The following is a 16,261-nucleotide window of genomic DNA, read 5'->3' on the forward strand; positions in this document are numbered from 1 at the left end:
TCACCCTGTACACGGTGACCCCCCCCCCCCCTCACCCTGTACACGGTGACCCCCCCCCCCCTCACTCTGTACATGGTGGCCCCCCCTCACTCTGTACATGGTGGCCCCCCCTCACTCTGTACATGGTGGCCCCCCCTCACTCTGTACATGGTGTCCCCCCCTCACTCTGTACATGGTGACCCCCCTCACTCTGTACATGGTGACCCCCCCTCACTCTGTACATGGTGACCCCCCCTCACTCTGTACATGGTGACCCCCCCTCACTCTGTACATGGTGACCCCCCCTCTCACTCTGAACACGGTGACCCCCCCTCTCACGCTGTACATGGTGACCCCCGCCCCCCCTCACTCTGTACACGGTGACCCCCGCCCCCCCTCACTCTGTACACGGTGACCCCCCCTCTCACTCTGAACACGGTGACCTCCCCCCCTCTCACTCTGAACACGGTGACCTCCCCCCCTCTCACTCTGTACACGGGGACCTCCCCCCCTCTCACTCTGTACACGGTAACCCCCCCCCCTCACTCTGTACACGGTAACCCCCCCCCCCTCACTCTGTAGATGGTGACCCCCCCCCCCCCCTCACTCTGTACACGGTGACCTCCCCCCCCTCACTCTGTACACGGTGACCTCCCCCCCTCACTCTGTACACGGTGACCTCCCCCCCTCACTCTGTACACGGTGACCTCCCCCCCTCACTCTGTACACGGTGACCTCCCCCCCTCACTCTGTACACGGTGACCTCTCCCCCTCACTCTGTACACGGTGACCCCCCCCCCCCCCTCTCTGTACATGGTGATCTCCCCCCTCACTCTGTACACTGTGACCCCCCCCCCATCTCTGTACATGGTGACCCTCCCCCTCTCTGTACATGGTGACCCTCCCCCTCTCTGTACATGGTGACCCCCCCCTCTCTGTGCATGGTGACCCTCCCCCCTCACTGTACATGGTGACCCTCCCCCCTCTCTGTACATGGTGACCCTCCCCCCTCTCTGTACATGGTGACCTCCCCCCTCTCTGTACATGGTGACCCTCCCCCCTCTCTGTACATGGTGACCCTCCCCCCTCTCTGTACATGGTGACCTCCCCCCTCACTGTACATGGTGACCCTCCCCCCTCTCTGTACATGGTGACCCTCCCCCCTCTCTGTACATGGTGACCCTCCCCCCTCTCTGTACATGGTGACCCTCCCCCCTCACTGTACATGGTGACCCTCCCCCCTCTCTGTACATGGTGACCCTCCCCCCTCTCTGTACATGGTGACCCCCCCTCCCCCCTCTCTGTACATGGTGACCCCCCCTCCCCCCTCTCTGTACATGGTGACCCCCCCTCCCCCCTCTCTGTACATGGTGACCCCCCCTCCCCCCTCTCTGTACATGGTGACCCCCCCTCCCCCCTCTCTGTACATGGTGACCCTCCCCCCTCTCTGTACATGGTGACCCTCCCCCCTCTCTGTACATGGGGACCCACCCCCCTCTCTGTACATGGGGACCCTCCCCCCTCTCTGTACATGGTTACGCTCCCCCCTCTCTGTACATGGTTACGCTCCCCCCTCTCTGTACATGGTGACCCCCGCTCCCCCCTCTCTGTACATGGTGACCCCCGCTCCCCCCTCTCTGTACATGGTGACCCCCCCTCCCCCCTCTCTGTACATGGTGACCCTCCCCCATCTCTGTACATGGTACCCTCCCCCATCTCTGTACATGGTGACCTCCCCCCTCTCTGTACATGGTGACCTCCCCCCTCTCTGTACACGGTGACCTCTCCCCTCTCACTCTGTACATGGCGACCCCCCCCTCTCTGTACATGGTGACCTCCCCCCTCTCTGTACATGGTGACCCTCCCCCCTCTCTGTACATGGTGACCCTCCCCCCTCTCTGTACATGGTGACCCTCCCCCCTCTCTGTACATGGTGACCCTCCCCCCTCTCTGTACATGGTGACCCTCCCCCCTCTCTGTACATGGTGACCCTCCCCCCTCTCTGTACATGGTGACCCCCCCCCCCCCTCTCTGTACATGGTGACCCTCCCCCCTCTCTGTACATGGTGACCCCCCCCCCCCTCTCTGTACATGGTGACCCCCCCCCCCCCTCTCTGTACATGGTGACCTCCCCCCTCTCTGTACATGGTGACCCTCCCCCCTCACTGTACATGGTGACCCTCCCCCCTCACTGTACATGGGGACCCCCCCCCCCCACTCTGTACATGGTGACCATCCCCCCCTCATGCTGTACATGGTGACCATCCCCCCTCACTCTTTACATGGTGACCATCCCCCCCTCATGCTGTACATGGTGACCATCCCCCCTCACTCTTTACACGGTGACCATCCCCCCTCACTCTGTACACGGTGACCATCCCCCCTCACTCTTTACACGGTGACCATACCCCCTCACTCTTTACATGGTGACCATCCCCCCTCACTCTTTACATGGTGACCATCCCCCCTCACTCTTTACATGGTGACCATCCCCCCTCACTCTTTACATGGTGACCATCCCCCCCTCACTCTTTACATGGTGACCAAGCCACCCTCACTCTGTACATTGTGACCAAGCCACCCTCACTCTGTACATTGTGACCAAGCCACCCTCACTCTGTACATGGTGACCAAGCCCCCTATCACTCTGTACATGGTGGCCCCCCTCACTCTGTACATGGTGCCCCCCCTCACTCTGTACACGGTGATCCGCCCTCTCACTCTGAACACGGTGACCCCCCCCCCCCTCACCCTGTACACGGTGACCCCCCCCCCCCCCCTCACCCTGTACACGGTGACCCCCCCCCCCCCTCACTCTGTACACGGTGACCTCTCCCCCTCACTCTGTACACGGTGACCCCCCCCCCCCTCACTCTGTACACGGTGACCCCCCCCCCCCCTCACTCTGTACACGGTGACCTCTCCCCCTCACTCTGTACACGGTGACCCCCCCCCCCCTCACTCTGTACACGGTGACCTCTCCCCCTCACTCTGTACACGGTGACCTCCTCCCCTCACTCTGTACACAGTGACCTCCCCCCCTCACTCTGTACACAGTGACCTCTCCCCCTCACTCTGTACACAGTGACCTCTCCCCCTCACTCTGTACACGGTGACCCCCCCCCCCCCCTCACCCTGTACACGGTGACCCCCCCCCCCCTCACTCTGTACATGGTGGCCCCCCCTCACTCTGTACATGGTGGCCCCCCCTCACTCTGTACATGGTGGCCCCCCCTCACTCTGTACATGGTGGCCCCCCCTCACTCTGTACATGGTGGCCCCCCCCTCACTCTGTACATGGTGGCCCCCCCTCACTCTGTACATGGTGACCCCCCCTCACTCTGTACATGGTGACCCCCCCTCACTCTGTACATGGTGACCCCCCCCTCACTCTGTACATGGTGACCCCCCCTCACTCTGTACATGGTGACCCCCCCTCACTCTGTACATGGTGACCCTCCCCCTCACTCTGTACACGGTGACCCCCCCTCTCACTCTGTACACGGTGACCCCCCCTCTCACTCTGTACACGGTGACCCCCCCCCCCCTCACTCTGTACACGGTCACCCCGCCCCCCCTCACTCTGTACACGGTGACCCCCCCTCTCACTCTGAACACGGTGACCTCCCCCCCTCTCACTCTGAACACGGTGACCTCCCCCCCTCTCACTCTGAACACGGTGACCTCCCCCCCTCTCACTCTGTACACGGGGACCTCCCCCCCTCTCACTCTGTACACGGTAACCCCCCCCCCCTCACTCTGTACACGGTAACCCCCCCCCCCCTCACTCTGTAGATGGTGACCCCCCCCCCCCCTCACTCTGTACACGGTGACCTCCCCCCCCTCACTCTGTACACGGTGACCTCCCCCCCTCACTCTGTACACGGTGACCTCCCCCCCTCACTCTGTACACGGTGACCTCCCCCCCTCACTCTGTACACGGTGACCTCTCCCCCTCACTCTGTACACGGTGACCCCCCCCCCCCTCTCTGTACACGGTGATCTCCCCCCTCACTCTGTACACTGTGACCCCCCCCCCCCCCCATCTCTGTACATGGTGACCCTCCCCCTCTCTGTACATGGTGACCCTCCCCCTCTCTGTACATGGTGACCCCCCCCCCCCCCCCCCCCTCTCTGTACATGGTGATCTCCCCCCTCTCTGTGCATGGTGACCCTCCCCCCTCACTGTACATGGTGACCCTCCCCCCTCTCTGTACATGGTGACCCTCCCCCCTCTCTGTACATGGTGACCTCCCCCCTCTCTGTACATGGTGACCCTCCCCCCTCTCTGTACATGGTGACCCTCCCCCCTCTCTGTACATGGTGACCTCCCCCCTCACTGTACATGGTGACCCTCCCCCCTCTCTGTACATGGTGACCCTCCCCCCTCTCTGTACATGGTGACCCTCCCCCCTCTCTGTACATGGTGACCTCCCCCCTCACTGTACATGGTGACCCTCCCCCCTCTCTGTACATGGTGACCTCCCCCCTCACTGTACATGGTGACCCTCCCCCCTCTCTGTACATGGTGACCCTCCCCCCTCTCTGTACATGGTGACCCTCCCCCCTCTCTGTACATGGTGACCCTCCCCCCTCTCTGTACATGGTGACCCTCCCCCTCTCTGTACATGGTGACCCTCCCCCCTCTCTGTACATGGTGACCCTCCCCCCTCTCTGTACATGGTGACCCTCCCCCCTCTCTGTACATGGTGACCCTCCCCCCTCTCTGTACATGGTGACCCACCCCCCTCTCTGTACATGGGGACCCACCCCCCTCTCTGTACATGGGGACCCTCCCCCCTCTCTGTACATGGTTACGCTCCCCCCTCTCTGTACATGGTTACGCTCCCCCCTCTCTGTACATGGTGACCCCCCCTCCCCCCTCTCTGTACATGGTGACCCCCCCTCCCCCCTCTCTGTACATGGTGACCCTCCCCCCTCTCTGTACATGGTGACCCTCCCCCATCTCTGTACATGGTACCCTCCCCCATCTCTGTACATGGTGACCTCCCCCCTCTCTGTACATGGTGACCTCCCCCCTCTCTGTACATGGTGGCCCTCCCCCTCTCTGTACATGGTGACCCTCCCCCATCTCTGTACATGGTGACCTCCCCCCTCTCTGTACATGGTGACCCCCCCCCTCTCTTTACATGGTGGCCCTCCCCCTCTCTGTACATGGTGACCCTCCCCCCTCTCTGTACATGGTGACCCTCCCCCCTCTCTGTACATGGTGACCCTCCCCCCTCTCTGTACATGGTGACCCCCCCTCCCCCCTCTCTGTACATGGTGACCCTCCCTCCCCCCTCTCTGTACATGGTGACCCTCCCCCCTCTCTGTCAGTACTGTATGTCCAGGTAAATGCTTATTGTGAACCAGTTCATGATGTTGGTTTGTCTCGTCTCTTGTTCTCAGGGCAAGGTGGCCAGCGGCATCAAAGGGCTGTTTCACAGAAACCCAAAGCAGGCTTCTCTCGACAGCCATGCTGCTGCACAGCTCAGCCATAAGCACACGTTCGGCGCCCACCTGCTGCGCCGCACGGCCAGCGCGCCCACCAAGGTCCTGCCCAAGGTCAAGAAGGGTTTCCCCGAGATCGCCATCGACACCAAAGACTACCGCTCAGAAGGCACCAGCGAGGACCGGGAGTTAGAGGACAGCCACCTCATTGCTTCCTCCCAGCCCCCGCTGCTCCACCAGGGCACCTGGGACACCACGGCCGCCGTTGCCCCCGCCGCATCACGCCAAGGCACCAACATGCACCATGGCACCAACGAGGCTTTCCACCCCGACGAGGGCAAAGGTAAGGGCTCACCTCGCTTCCTCCGATATTCCGTGAGTGAGCCCCTAAAGCAGGTCAATCGGCTGCGCTGCCACGACTCCTTGAATGAGAAACATGGAGTGTTTGCCCGCATGGCCCTCAACAGCAGTGGCAGGATGGGGGTGTCCTCCAATTGCATGATCTGTGTAATTAGCTCCAAGGAAAGCCCAGAGGAGAGGGAGTTCAAGGATGAGGAGAAATGGGGAGAGAGGACCAAGGCGTGGCCTGAGAAAGCCTTCCGCTCTCCCACTCCCTTCAGGCAGGTTCAACCCGAGCCAAAGCCCAAACCGCAGGCCCTGGCTGCAGCCCAGCCTGATGAGTCCCTGGCCCAGTCCAAGCCCAGAGCTGAGGCCCTGCCCCTGTTCCAGCCCCAGGCGTTCTTCCGACCTATCCCTTTTCCCAGGTCCCGGGCCAGAGCCCATCAAACTCTGGACACCTGTCCCACTGAGGCTCACCCTGATCCCACTGAGGCTCACCCTGACCCCGCCGAGAGGAACGCCTGCTCTTGCATCATACCCCACCGGCACTTCCCCTCCCCTCCTACCTCCCCGCTTGCGACGCTCACCCCCGACTGCCGGAGCAGCGCCCCGCTGCCCAACTACGGCAGTGCTTGCGGCCTGGCCCCTGGCACTACCGTCAGCAGCTCCGACTGTGACAGCGTGTCGCTCAGTGACAGTTGCAGCAGCTGTGAGAGCCTGGGGAGCCTCGAGCTGGCCCCTATGCTGCCTCCGCGAGGGGTTCTTGACAGCGGCAGGCTCGCCGTGGGCACCCTGCAGCGAGAGATGAACCTCCTCTTTGCTCAGAAGATGGACGAGCTGCGCAGTAAATCCCCCATGTTCTTTGCCGGTAAGGTGGAGCTGCTATTGCAGTGCCCACAGTAGTACCCATAGAGGTGCTTTAGAAGCACCCACAGCAGTCCCTTACAGCTGCCATAGTGAGCCCATTGTGCAGTGCTGATCCCCTAGTTGTAAGCCATGTGCTGTGAGCAGTACCCCCGGAGAACCCACCCTTCAGAGAGCTGATGTCTTTGGGTTTATAATGTAGTCTAGAACCCAGGTCCCCTCACTAATCAAAATCACCCTTTTGTCTAGACCTCCGGTTCTTCCACCAATCAAGTTACCTTTAGTGTTTTAGACCTCCGGTTCCCTCGCCACTAGTGTAACCCTTTTGTCTAGACCTCCGGTTCCCTCGCCACTAGTGTAACCCTTTTGTCTAGACCTCCGGTTCCCTCTCCACTAGTGTAACCCTTTTGTCTAGACCTCCGGTTCCCTCGCCACTAGTGTAACCCTTTTGTCTAGACCAACTCTGGACCTCGGTTCCACTGCTTTTTCTCTCCATTGTTCCCCTCTAACCAAGGCGTGGACAGGGCTGATTTAGACCTGGGGACACCGGCTGGATGAAAACCAGCAGGCTCCAGTCCTCGTAGAGTTGAAGAACGCTGATCCCCTCACCAATCAAATTTGACTTTAGCTCATTAGCTCATACATTCCCACTAAATACCCATCGTTAGTAGAATTGATGAGCTCAGTGGTACTAAAAGGCATAGTTGTAATAATGTTGTAGCAAACTAGTAATGAGTTGTAAGAAAAGTATTTCATCACTCAGATAAAATACAGCAAGTACAAGAAAATACAACAAATAATGCCAAATTCACTAATCTATGGAATGTACACCACCTCGTTTGGTTTGAAAGGCCCCATGTCACTCTAGAACTCAACCCCTTGGTAACAATGAACATAAAACATCTCCCCCAAAAGTCAAAGAGCCAAACCATCATATGACTTGACCCGGGGGGGGGGAGCCCTCCACCTCTCCTGGTCCAAACCATGATGAACACCAGCTGTCCTCTCACCCCTGCTCACCCAGACTTAGTATCTCCCACTCAGGGCATTACATCAAAGGAAATCACAAGTTGGATCATTTTTGGGGGTGAGGTTGTTTCTTCCTTTGGGACTCAGATTTATGGCGACGTTACAATGAAGGATGTTCACCATACATTTAGCACAATGTATTTATATTCTATTACTCGTCAGAGAATATTTCTCAACTTTTCCCTTCAATCTTTAAACTCAGCTTCAGCTGCTACCCTTTCACTTTTAACACAGAGAGGCTCTCTTGTGTTACTGTCTGTAATTAGTTTGTGGTAAGTTATACTGTCTTTTCACAGCACAGTATATTTCAGTGGACTATCTGTTGTAGACATGGTTTTTAAATAGTCTAGAAACGGGATATTGTGAAGTTGATCGTTTTTCCCTTATAATTGAGTAGTATTCTGATACTTTATACATTTTCTCAAATTACTCTATGCACTCTTGCTTCAGCGCTCTCCTCTGCACTGTTCTCTCTCCTTCATCCAGTTGTGCTAACCTCCTTTGTTCTGTCCCTCTTGCACGCTCTCTCTGTTCCTAGTGCAGAATTGAGGGGATGACAAAAGCCAGGTAACGAGAACCCTTGAATGTCTGCACCCTCACCCACTGTTTTCTGCTCTTTCACTGTGCCTTGACTGTCTTCATAACCCTCCTTCACTCCCTTCACCCAGTCTCTGTAAGCACCGTGTACGCAGACTGGATCAGGGACTACGGTACCTGAACTTCTCTAATAATCAACACTTGTTTTTGATTTCCGTTGCAAAACGTGTTTGCTACGTTACGCACTAATTAATATGACCCAGGTAGTCAGAGTCACAGATGGGGTTTAACAACACACTTTGTCGTCAACACACTTTGCACTGTGTTAGGGCAAGCATGTCGAGGTTGAGCTAGGGACACAGATTTCACGAGAACGATTTGGGATTATTTGACTGTGTTTTGGGGCACATGGAGTCTCACTTGTGTGAATCATCATTACACTCATAACTACACTGCTGGTAATTCCCATTCCATTGTTGCCATACTGTTCTGTTTTCAGGTCAGAACCATCCTGATCATCAGTGTATGCACGCAATTCATCAGATTGAATATTGGTCATTTAGGCATCTATCCATCAAGGTCCCATTTTAGTGCTCTATTTAGTCTTTATAGTTTAAACGTTACAGATTCCCTGATTTTTAGAAATGTAAAGGTGATTTCAAATTGAGATGACATAAGCAGCGTTTTACCGTGAATGCTGATTGAACCCATAAGCATATGTTGAATTGCAGTTATGTTTAGTGTGAAACATCATATTTGTGTATATGCTGTATGCATCATAAGACCCACATAATGATACTATACGTACAGTATACTACTTGTAGTAACCATTTTGACTGTTGATAATGAATGTAGTCCTGTGCTTACAGATCTGGTGCTTCTCTTCTCCTCCTCCCCAGACCATTCCACAGTGCAGAGACCAGCTCCCCCTATTCGACTGCTCGCACCAATCGCTGATGATCTGGGGGACCGCCATCTCACTCACTCCTCTTCCACTCCAGCAGACCACTCATCCACACGTGACTCCCCACCTCCACCGGTCCCTATATCCACAGCAATCACCATCTTCACCGCATCCCCGGCTTCTAAGAGTGAGGCGGACAGTCCCGTCAACGGTAGGGGGGAGGAGGGTCCCGTCAACGGTAGAGGGGACAACAAGAGACCACCTGCCCTTCACAGGACTACCTCGGCCCCTGTGTCACATGACCCCAAAGACTTGAAACCCTCACAGTACAGCGGAGACCCCCGGGTTGATGTTGGCACCTCGTCACCCAGGGAGCACTCTCCAAGCCGAGAGGAAGCACCGTATACACAGTCAGGCCACACAAAGGACGATGCTGAGCTCAAGACTGAGCCAAGTGCGAAGTTCCCTGTTCCTCTCGCCGACCCCTCTGTAGACGCCAGCCCTCGGAAAGTCCAGGCCCTGAGAGCTCTGTTTGGCAGCAGCCCGTTGAACACGCCTGTCAGAAGGACCAAAATCGAGGGCCACGTGCAGGCGGTGGCTGGGGGGCAGCAGCAGTCATCAGTAATGCCAGAGGTGTGCACCGACGCCACCCTGAACGACCGGCTGTGGAGCAAGCTGGAGACCAAGTCATGCAGCCACAGAGACAGCGTGTCCTCATCCTCCAGCATATCGTCCAACGACACCGTCATTGACCTGTCCTTGCCCAATCTGGCCAGGAAGAGCCTCACCTGTCTGAGCAACAGAACCTCCCCGGGCGACATCTTCCCGGACCCACCCTCCTGGGTCAACCGGCCACGCTCTGCCATAGCCTCCTTGGAGACGCTGCAGGTCAGCAAGAGCAAGTCCAACCCCAACCTCCTGCAGGGCCACCTGGGGGAACCAGAAGACGAACTGCAGCCCAGTCCCCTCGGCGCCCCTAGGGAGCCTCCAGTGGACTCACCCAGCAGAATAACCCAGAGGAGGCACACCTGGAGCCGCCTCTACATGGAAGGGCTGAAGCATTCCTCCCCCCCAGCTAAGAGGCCCTCTGCTGCAGAAGCCCTTGCTGCTGCCGCAACCAGCCCCCTGGATACCGTGGCCTCTATGTCTAAGAGCCTGGGGGACTTGACCTCGGATGACATTGCCTGCAACTTTGACAGCAAGTACCGCAGCATCACCCGCAGCTTCATCATTAGGCCTTCCCGGAACGACCTGCGGCAGGGTTACCCTAACCATAATCCCCAGAGGCCCCGGCTGCCCAGCGACCTAACTGAGCAGCTGAGGAGGCTGACGGACGTGGAGCCCCTGACAGCTCGCGACTTTGCCCCCCAGGTGCGGCAGGGGCCCCTGGAGGAGCCTCAGGAGGAGCCCCCGCTACGGAGGACGTCGTCCCGAAGCCAGAGCAGGGTGCGCTACATCGCCAACAGGGCTAAGCAGGCCCAAGAGAGGCAGAGGCTGCAGGGTCTCAACCAGTCCCACCCTGCTACTGGCGCTGCTAACGCTAGTATTAGCAGTGGCGGTAGCCCCATGGAGGAGCGGGGGAACCCGGAGGGGGCGTGCTGCGTAGCCCGGAGCCCCTGCGCTAGCCTGGACCTGCTGGGCCAGCTCAGCACCCCAGGGCCCCCCAACAGACAGTCCCAGACCTCTCTGAACTCTGACAACAACGAGGTCTTTTTCATGCTCAAGCTCTGAGAATCAGACTCCTTTTGGAACTGAGCGTGAGAGAGACACTGAAGCATAACTCATTTAAATTTCCATCCAGCTTTCTAGGAAGGTAAATTGTAATTTTTAAAAGAATGACATTCTGTATATCTTGATAGGATGTGTTTTTAAATGTATTTAATCAAGCAGAATAATGCTACTTCCAGACAGTCATAAGCACAGTTTTACTCTGGTCAATGTGTTCAGTAACTCACATCAACTATGAACACCTATACATAGCAAATGCCTAGCTGGTCACAAAGGATGGACTAGTCATTTTTACCACAATGGTCACAACAAACACCAACTAATTGCTCAGAAATAATAGAAACAGCAATGAGTTGTCTAATGAAAGCATCCTTTACCAATGCACTCATTTGTTTGCACCAAATGAGGAACGGTGGAATGTGATTGGAAAAGCAATGCCTGCCTGACTGTCTAGGTTCACAGTGACTTCCATGTTTGTATATGCCTGACTGTCTAGGTTCACAGTGACTTCCATGTTTGTATATGCCTGACTGTCTAGGTAAACAGTGACTTCCACGTTTTTATATGCCTGACTGTCTAGGTACACAGTGACTTCCACGTTTTTATATGCCTGACTGTCTAGGTTCAAAGACTTTTATGTTTTGAGTATTTATTGTGAGTTGACCTGATCCTGAAGTAGCAATAGACAGCCATTAGTGGAGTTTTACTATTCTAAAACACTTTTTAAACTTCAAATTTTAACGATATGTATATACTGTACTTTTAAAATGTGTAGAGATGTTCTGTTCTTTTTTTTGTAGATATTTATTGAGCCAGTAGTTCTGAAAGTAGCGCTCATGAGACAAAACTGGTCCTCGAAAACTGCGTACATCACATCTTAGCTCTCTCTTTTGCTCTGCTGTGTGTGCATCTTGCTAGCTGTCACTCAAACAGCGAAGGGCTGAAGCTCATTGGCTTGAACTTGAATTGCTCGGGGGCTGACCCATGTGGGGGAAAATGGCGCCGCACGCCTTCCAGCTTTCAAACTAGAGATTCCGTGGCTAATTTGAGGTTAGACAGTAATTATTCTCATAGATTCTGCATGTATGATTTACATGTTGGCACGTCCAGCCCAAAGCGGGAGGTTTATAAAATACTTACTAGTCGCCAAAGTTCTTGATCATGTCTTTTAAGATTGAATAATAAACTGTGTTAACTCATTATGTATCACCAGTAGCCCAGCCATGTGCTAGCAATATTTAAACAAGTGTAATATATTGCAGATTATGGGAAAAATTTAAAGATTGTTGTTTAGTCAATGTGGAGTCTTTACTGAAAAGGTTAAGAGTAAATGGCAACAATAATTATTTTTTTCCAAAAAATTCTTAAATCCAACTTTTTCAATTTTGTGAGTACAGTGAAGTGTGATTTGAGTGAGCTGCCAGTGATTTGGAAAACTGTACCATACTAGTTATTTTATTCTAGACAACACAGTGGGAGTGTTGTTTTTTTACCATCAAGACTCTACTCTTGCTACCTGTTTATTTGACTGCATGTTTTTAACACTGTTATGTACGTCTCTTATTTTATTATACAAAAAAAGTTTTTTTATATGGGAACTGATATGTCGACGACTTCTTGTCTTGCTCAGTGTTCAGGCTGTTGAATGGTGATTGGTTACACTGTCTTTGTAGATACTCAACCAGATAGCATTGATCCCGTTTCCAAGCATGTTTATTTGTTCTGTACCGTTTGCGCTGCCATGCCAGTTCTCTGCAAAACTTTAGGAACATTATTGAAGTAAAAACCAGATGTAATTATGAAATGAATAAATCTCTCCTGTATATTTAACAAGCTTATTTTGTTAATTCAACGTCGCACTCGTGTCTCAGTGTTTGGACCGGAGATTTATATTCCAACAAAATGAGAAGTCAGTTGAACGTATCCCTACAGAGGTTGACATGGTTGCACCATGTGGGCTACTGGTTAGAGCGTTGGGCCAAATCAAATTGTATTTGTCACATGTGCCGAATACAGCAGGTGTAGACCATACAGTGAAATGCTTACTTAAAATACAAGCCCTTAACCAACAATGCTTTAAGAATAATACAACATTTTTAAAAAGTAACAACTGATTAAAGAGCAGCAGTAAATAACAATAGCGGGGCTATATACAGGGGGTACCGGCACAGTCGATGTGCGGGGGCATCGGTGTCGATGCTGGATCGAATCCCCGAGCTGACAAGGTAAAAATCTGTCGTTCTGCCCCTGAGCAAGGCAGTTAACCCACTGTTCCCCGGGCACCGAAGACATGGATGTTGATTAAGGCAGCCCCCCCCCCCCCCCCCCCGCACCTCTCTGACTCAGAGGGGTTGGGTTAAATGCGGAAGACGCATTTCAGTTGAATACATTGTTGGACAACTGACTAGCTATCCCCCTTTCCCCATGTAAAAGCGCTCGGTTTTGGCAAGGCGGCTTCGCTAGCTGCCATAATAATGGACTGACTGCCTGGCTGGACTGTGTTGACCACCTCTCCCAACCTCATTATGAACTGCCTGGACTGTGTTGACCACCTCTCCCAACCTCATTATGAACTGCCTGCCTGGACTGTGTTGACCACCTCTCCCAACCTCATTATGAACTGCCTGGACTGTGTTGACCACCTCTCCCAACCTCATTATGAACTGCCTGCCTGGACTGTGTTGACCACCTCTCCCAACCTCATTATGAACTGCCTGGACTGTGTTGACCACCTCTCCCAACCTCATTATGAACTGCCTGGACTGTGTTGACCACCTCTCCCAACCTCATTATGAACTGCCTGGACTGTGTTGACCACCTCTCCCAACCTCATTATGAACTGCCTGGACTGTGTTGACCACCTCTCCCAACCTCATTATGAACTGCCTGCCTGGACTGTGTTGACCACCTCTCCCAACCTCATTATGAACTGCCTGGACTGTGTTGACCACCTCTCCCAACCTCATTATGAACTGCCTGGACTGTGTTGACCACCTCTCCCAACCTCATTATGAACTGCCTGCCTGGACTGTGTTGACCACCTCTCCCAACCTCATTATGAACTGCCTGCCTGGACTGTGTTGACCAACCATCACCTCTCCCAACCTCATTGGCGTAGTTCATCACACTCCCTGATGGGGAGAAATGTTCCAGAACAATGACTCGGTCCACAATACATGCCCAATATATATATATATATATATTTATTTATTTATTTATTTATTTAAAATAAATAAACATCATCCTTTCTATTACATTTGCGACCCCAAGATTTTGGAAGATAAAATATTGTCGTCACACTTAAACTGAACTACAACTTTTTAAGGCTTAAAGCCCTCATAAACCTCTCAAGGCCTTCCAAAGGCATCAAATGTCATCCAGGAACTAATGCCTTGCTGGCTAAAGGATGAGAAACGGGTTATGCTACATATGGCAAAGCACCAGAAGCATAGTGTTTAGACGGTTAAAGCCTCGTTTATACTTTCGCTCTACTGACCTGTCACTCAACGGACAACAGTCGACCATCAACATTTTTTTTTGTCTGGCGTTGCCAAGGCAACGGACACCTCTGGTGGAACTGTTGGCTATAGCCAGGCCGCTTATTTTGTACTGGGAAAGGCTTCACAAAAGACTGCTTCATTAGGATTCCAAGGGCACTTCGACTCCCCTCTTCAAACCGTATGTATCAAGTCGGTTGGCCATGGTTTAATCTGGAGCCCTTTTGAGTTACTGCTGAACTGAGGGAATGATGGTGTCACCGGGGCTTGAATGCCTCACACCAAACTCCAGCCCCCCCAATCACTCCGAACTCACTTTTGGATTTCTCTGGAAGAAATTGAGATGTATGGAATTAAGTAAATCAAGTTTGTAAGACTGAACTCCTCTATATGAATTCACCGTCTGTTGCCACAGTCCCAGGCGTTCCTCCAAAGTATACAACATGAAAAAGATGAGTTAATTGCCCTGTGTTAATCTCTTTAGTTCATTTGAACGGGCTGCTTGGGTACCTAATAAGTACTTCTCTGATTATTGAATTCAAGTCTTTTGGATGTTGTCAAGGGGATTAACATGAACTAACCGAACAAGCTAACTCTGCCCAATACCAAAATAAACAGGTTGAACCTTCATTCAGCTCTTTACCAATTAACTTCTAGGACAGAAAAAACAACTTGTTACCTCATCAAGATTTTTTAGATCTGCTATTATGCACTAACTCTGGCCACTTCCTCAAAATAATGATTCTACAAACAGATATCTCTCCCTCTCTAGCACTGTTCTTCTGAAAATAACTCCTTTTTAGAGTTAGCTTCAAGAATAGGACACTTGTTTTCAGTGACCACATATCTTCCCTCTGGTTTCAACCTCCTGATGATTCCCAAAGGATTCGTCAGGGTCAGAAATCTGCCCCTCATTGCGCCACTCTTTCCCCCCCCCCTGATTTCTGGGAACAGTATCTGTTCCATTGGCTGCCAACAAGGCCAGGATGAGAGGGACTCTTGTGTAACCTGACAAAAACAAGCCTTGCCATCTTGATATGCATCACTCTCTAAGCTGCTAGTGTGCACCAATCCAAGACTCATAGCCTGTAGTTCCAAATAAGAGAACCAATCAGTGGCCTGCTGCTTGGTGGAGTTGATGTGATCACTTTGTACAGATGGGATTGAGTCTACAGATAATAGAAGTACAGTTATTACCAGATTTGTTATACATTGACTTAAATAGGGAGATGTTGGGGGCTCTCTCTTATGTAACCTGAGAACATGCCTATCCATCTGGATTGTTACACATTGACTTAAATAGGGAGATGTTGGGGGCTCTCTTATGTAACCTGAGAACATGCCTATCCATCTGGATTGTTACACATTGACTTAAATAGGGAGATGTTGGGGGCTCTCTTATGTAACCTGAGAACATGCCTATCCATCTGGATTGTTACACATTGACTTAAATAGGGAGATGTTGGGGGCTCTCTCTTATGTAACCTGACAACATGACTATCCATCTGGATTGTTAAACATTGACTTAAATAGGGAGATGTTGGGGGCTCTCTTATCTAACCTGGCCATCTTGATGTGTAGCTCTCTATAAAGCTGCTAAGCTAGCATTTGTACCAAAGGAAGTGAACAAGTGCACACTTTGGAAGAAAGAATTGATTTATTGGGATGCAACTCGCTGTCGTCCTTCAATATCCAACCCCTTTATAAATGTGGGTTGTGTGATATCTGCTCCCCCCTCCTTAAACTGCTCCCAACCGGCCCTCTTCATTCACTACTTCGTTTCCATCCTTCCACTTCTCTACCACGTAGGACAGAACATCTAAGGTAAGGAATCAGACAGTACTCTTTTCTTTTACAGTGAATTTTGATTGGCAGCATCTTATTTCTGTTGTACTTCCTAAAAAAAAAAACATTTAGAAGCTTTCTCTTC

At 52.6% G+C, this 16,261-nt stretch overlaps 1 protein-coding gene across 1 annotated transcript; it reads left to right on the plus strand.

The window, feature by feature from the left end:
• The first annotated feature begins 2,602 nt into the window (after positions 1-2,602).
• On the plus strand, positions 2,603-12,664 carry LOC120059569 (1-phosphatidylinositol 4,5-bisphosphate phosphodiesterase eta-2-like). Its single transcript, XM_039008701.1, has 3 exons — positions 2,603-2,710; positions 5,392-5,776; positions 9,102-12,664. The coding sequence occupies exons 1-3, from the start codon at positions 2,603-2,605 to the stop codon at positions 10,835-10,837; spliced, it is 2,229 nt and encodes a 742-aa protein (XP_038864629.1). The 3' UTR covers positions 10,838-12,664.
• The last annotated feature ends 3,597 nt before the right edge of the window (positions 12,665-16,261 follow it).

The sequence above is a fragment of the Salvelinus namaycush genome, chromosome 14 (genome assembly GCF_016432855.1).
Source record: "Salvelinus namaycush isolate Seneca chromosome 14, SaNama_1.0, whole genome shotgun sequence".
Taxonomy (NCBI): Eukaryota; Metazoa; Chordata; class Actinopteri; order Salmoniformes; family Salmonidae; genus Salvelinus; species Salvelinus namaycush.

Coding starts and splice junctions, on each gene's coding strand:
- LOC120059569 (XM_039008701.1), top strand. CDS start 2,603: ATGGTGACCAAGCCCCCTATCACTCTGTACATGGTGGCCCCCCTCACT. Junction 2,711..5,391: donor GCCCTCTCACTCTGAACACG/GTGACCCCCCCC, acceptor TCTTGTTCTCAG/GGCAAGGTGGCCAGCGGCAT. Junction 5,777..9,101: donor CCACCCCGACGAGGGCAAAG/GTAAGGGCTCAC, acceptor CCTCCTCCCCAG/ACCATTCCACAGTGCAGAGA.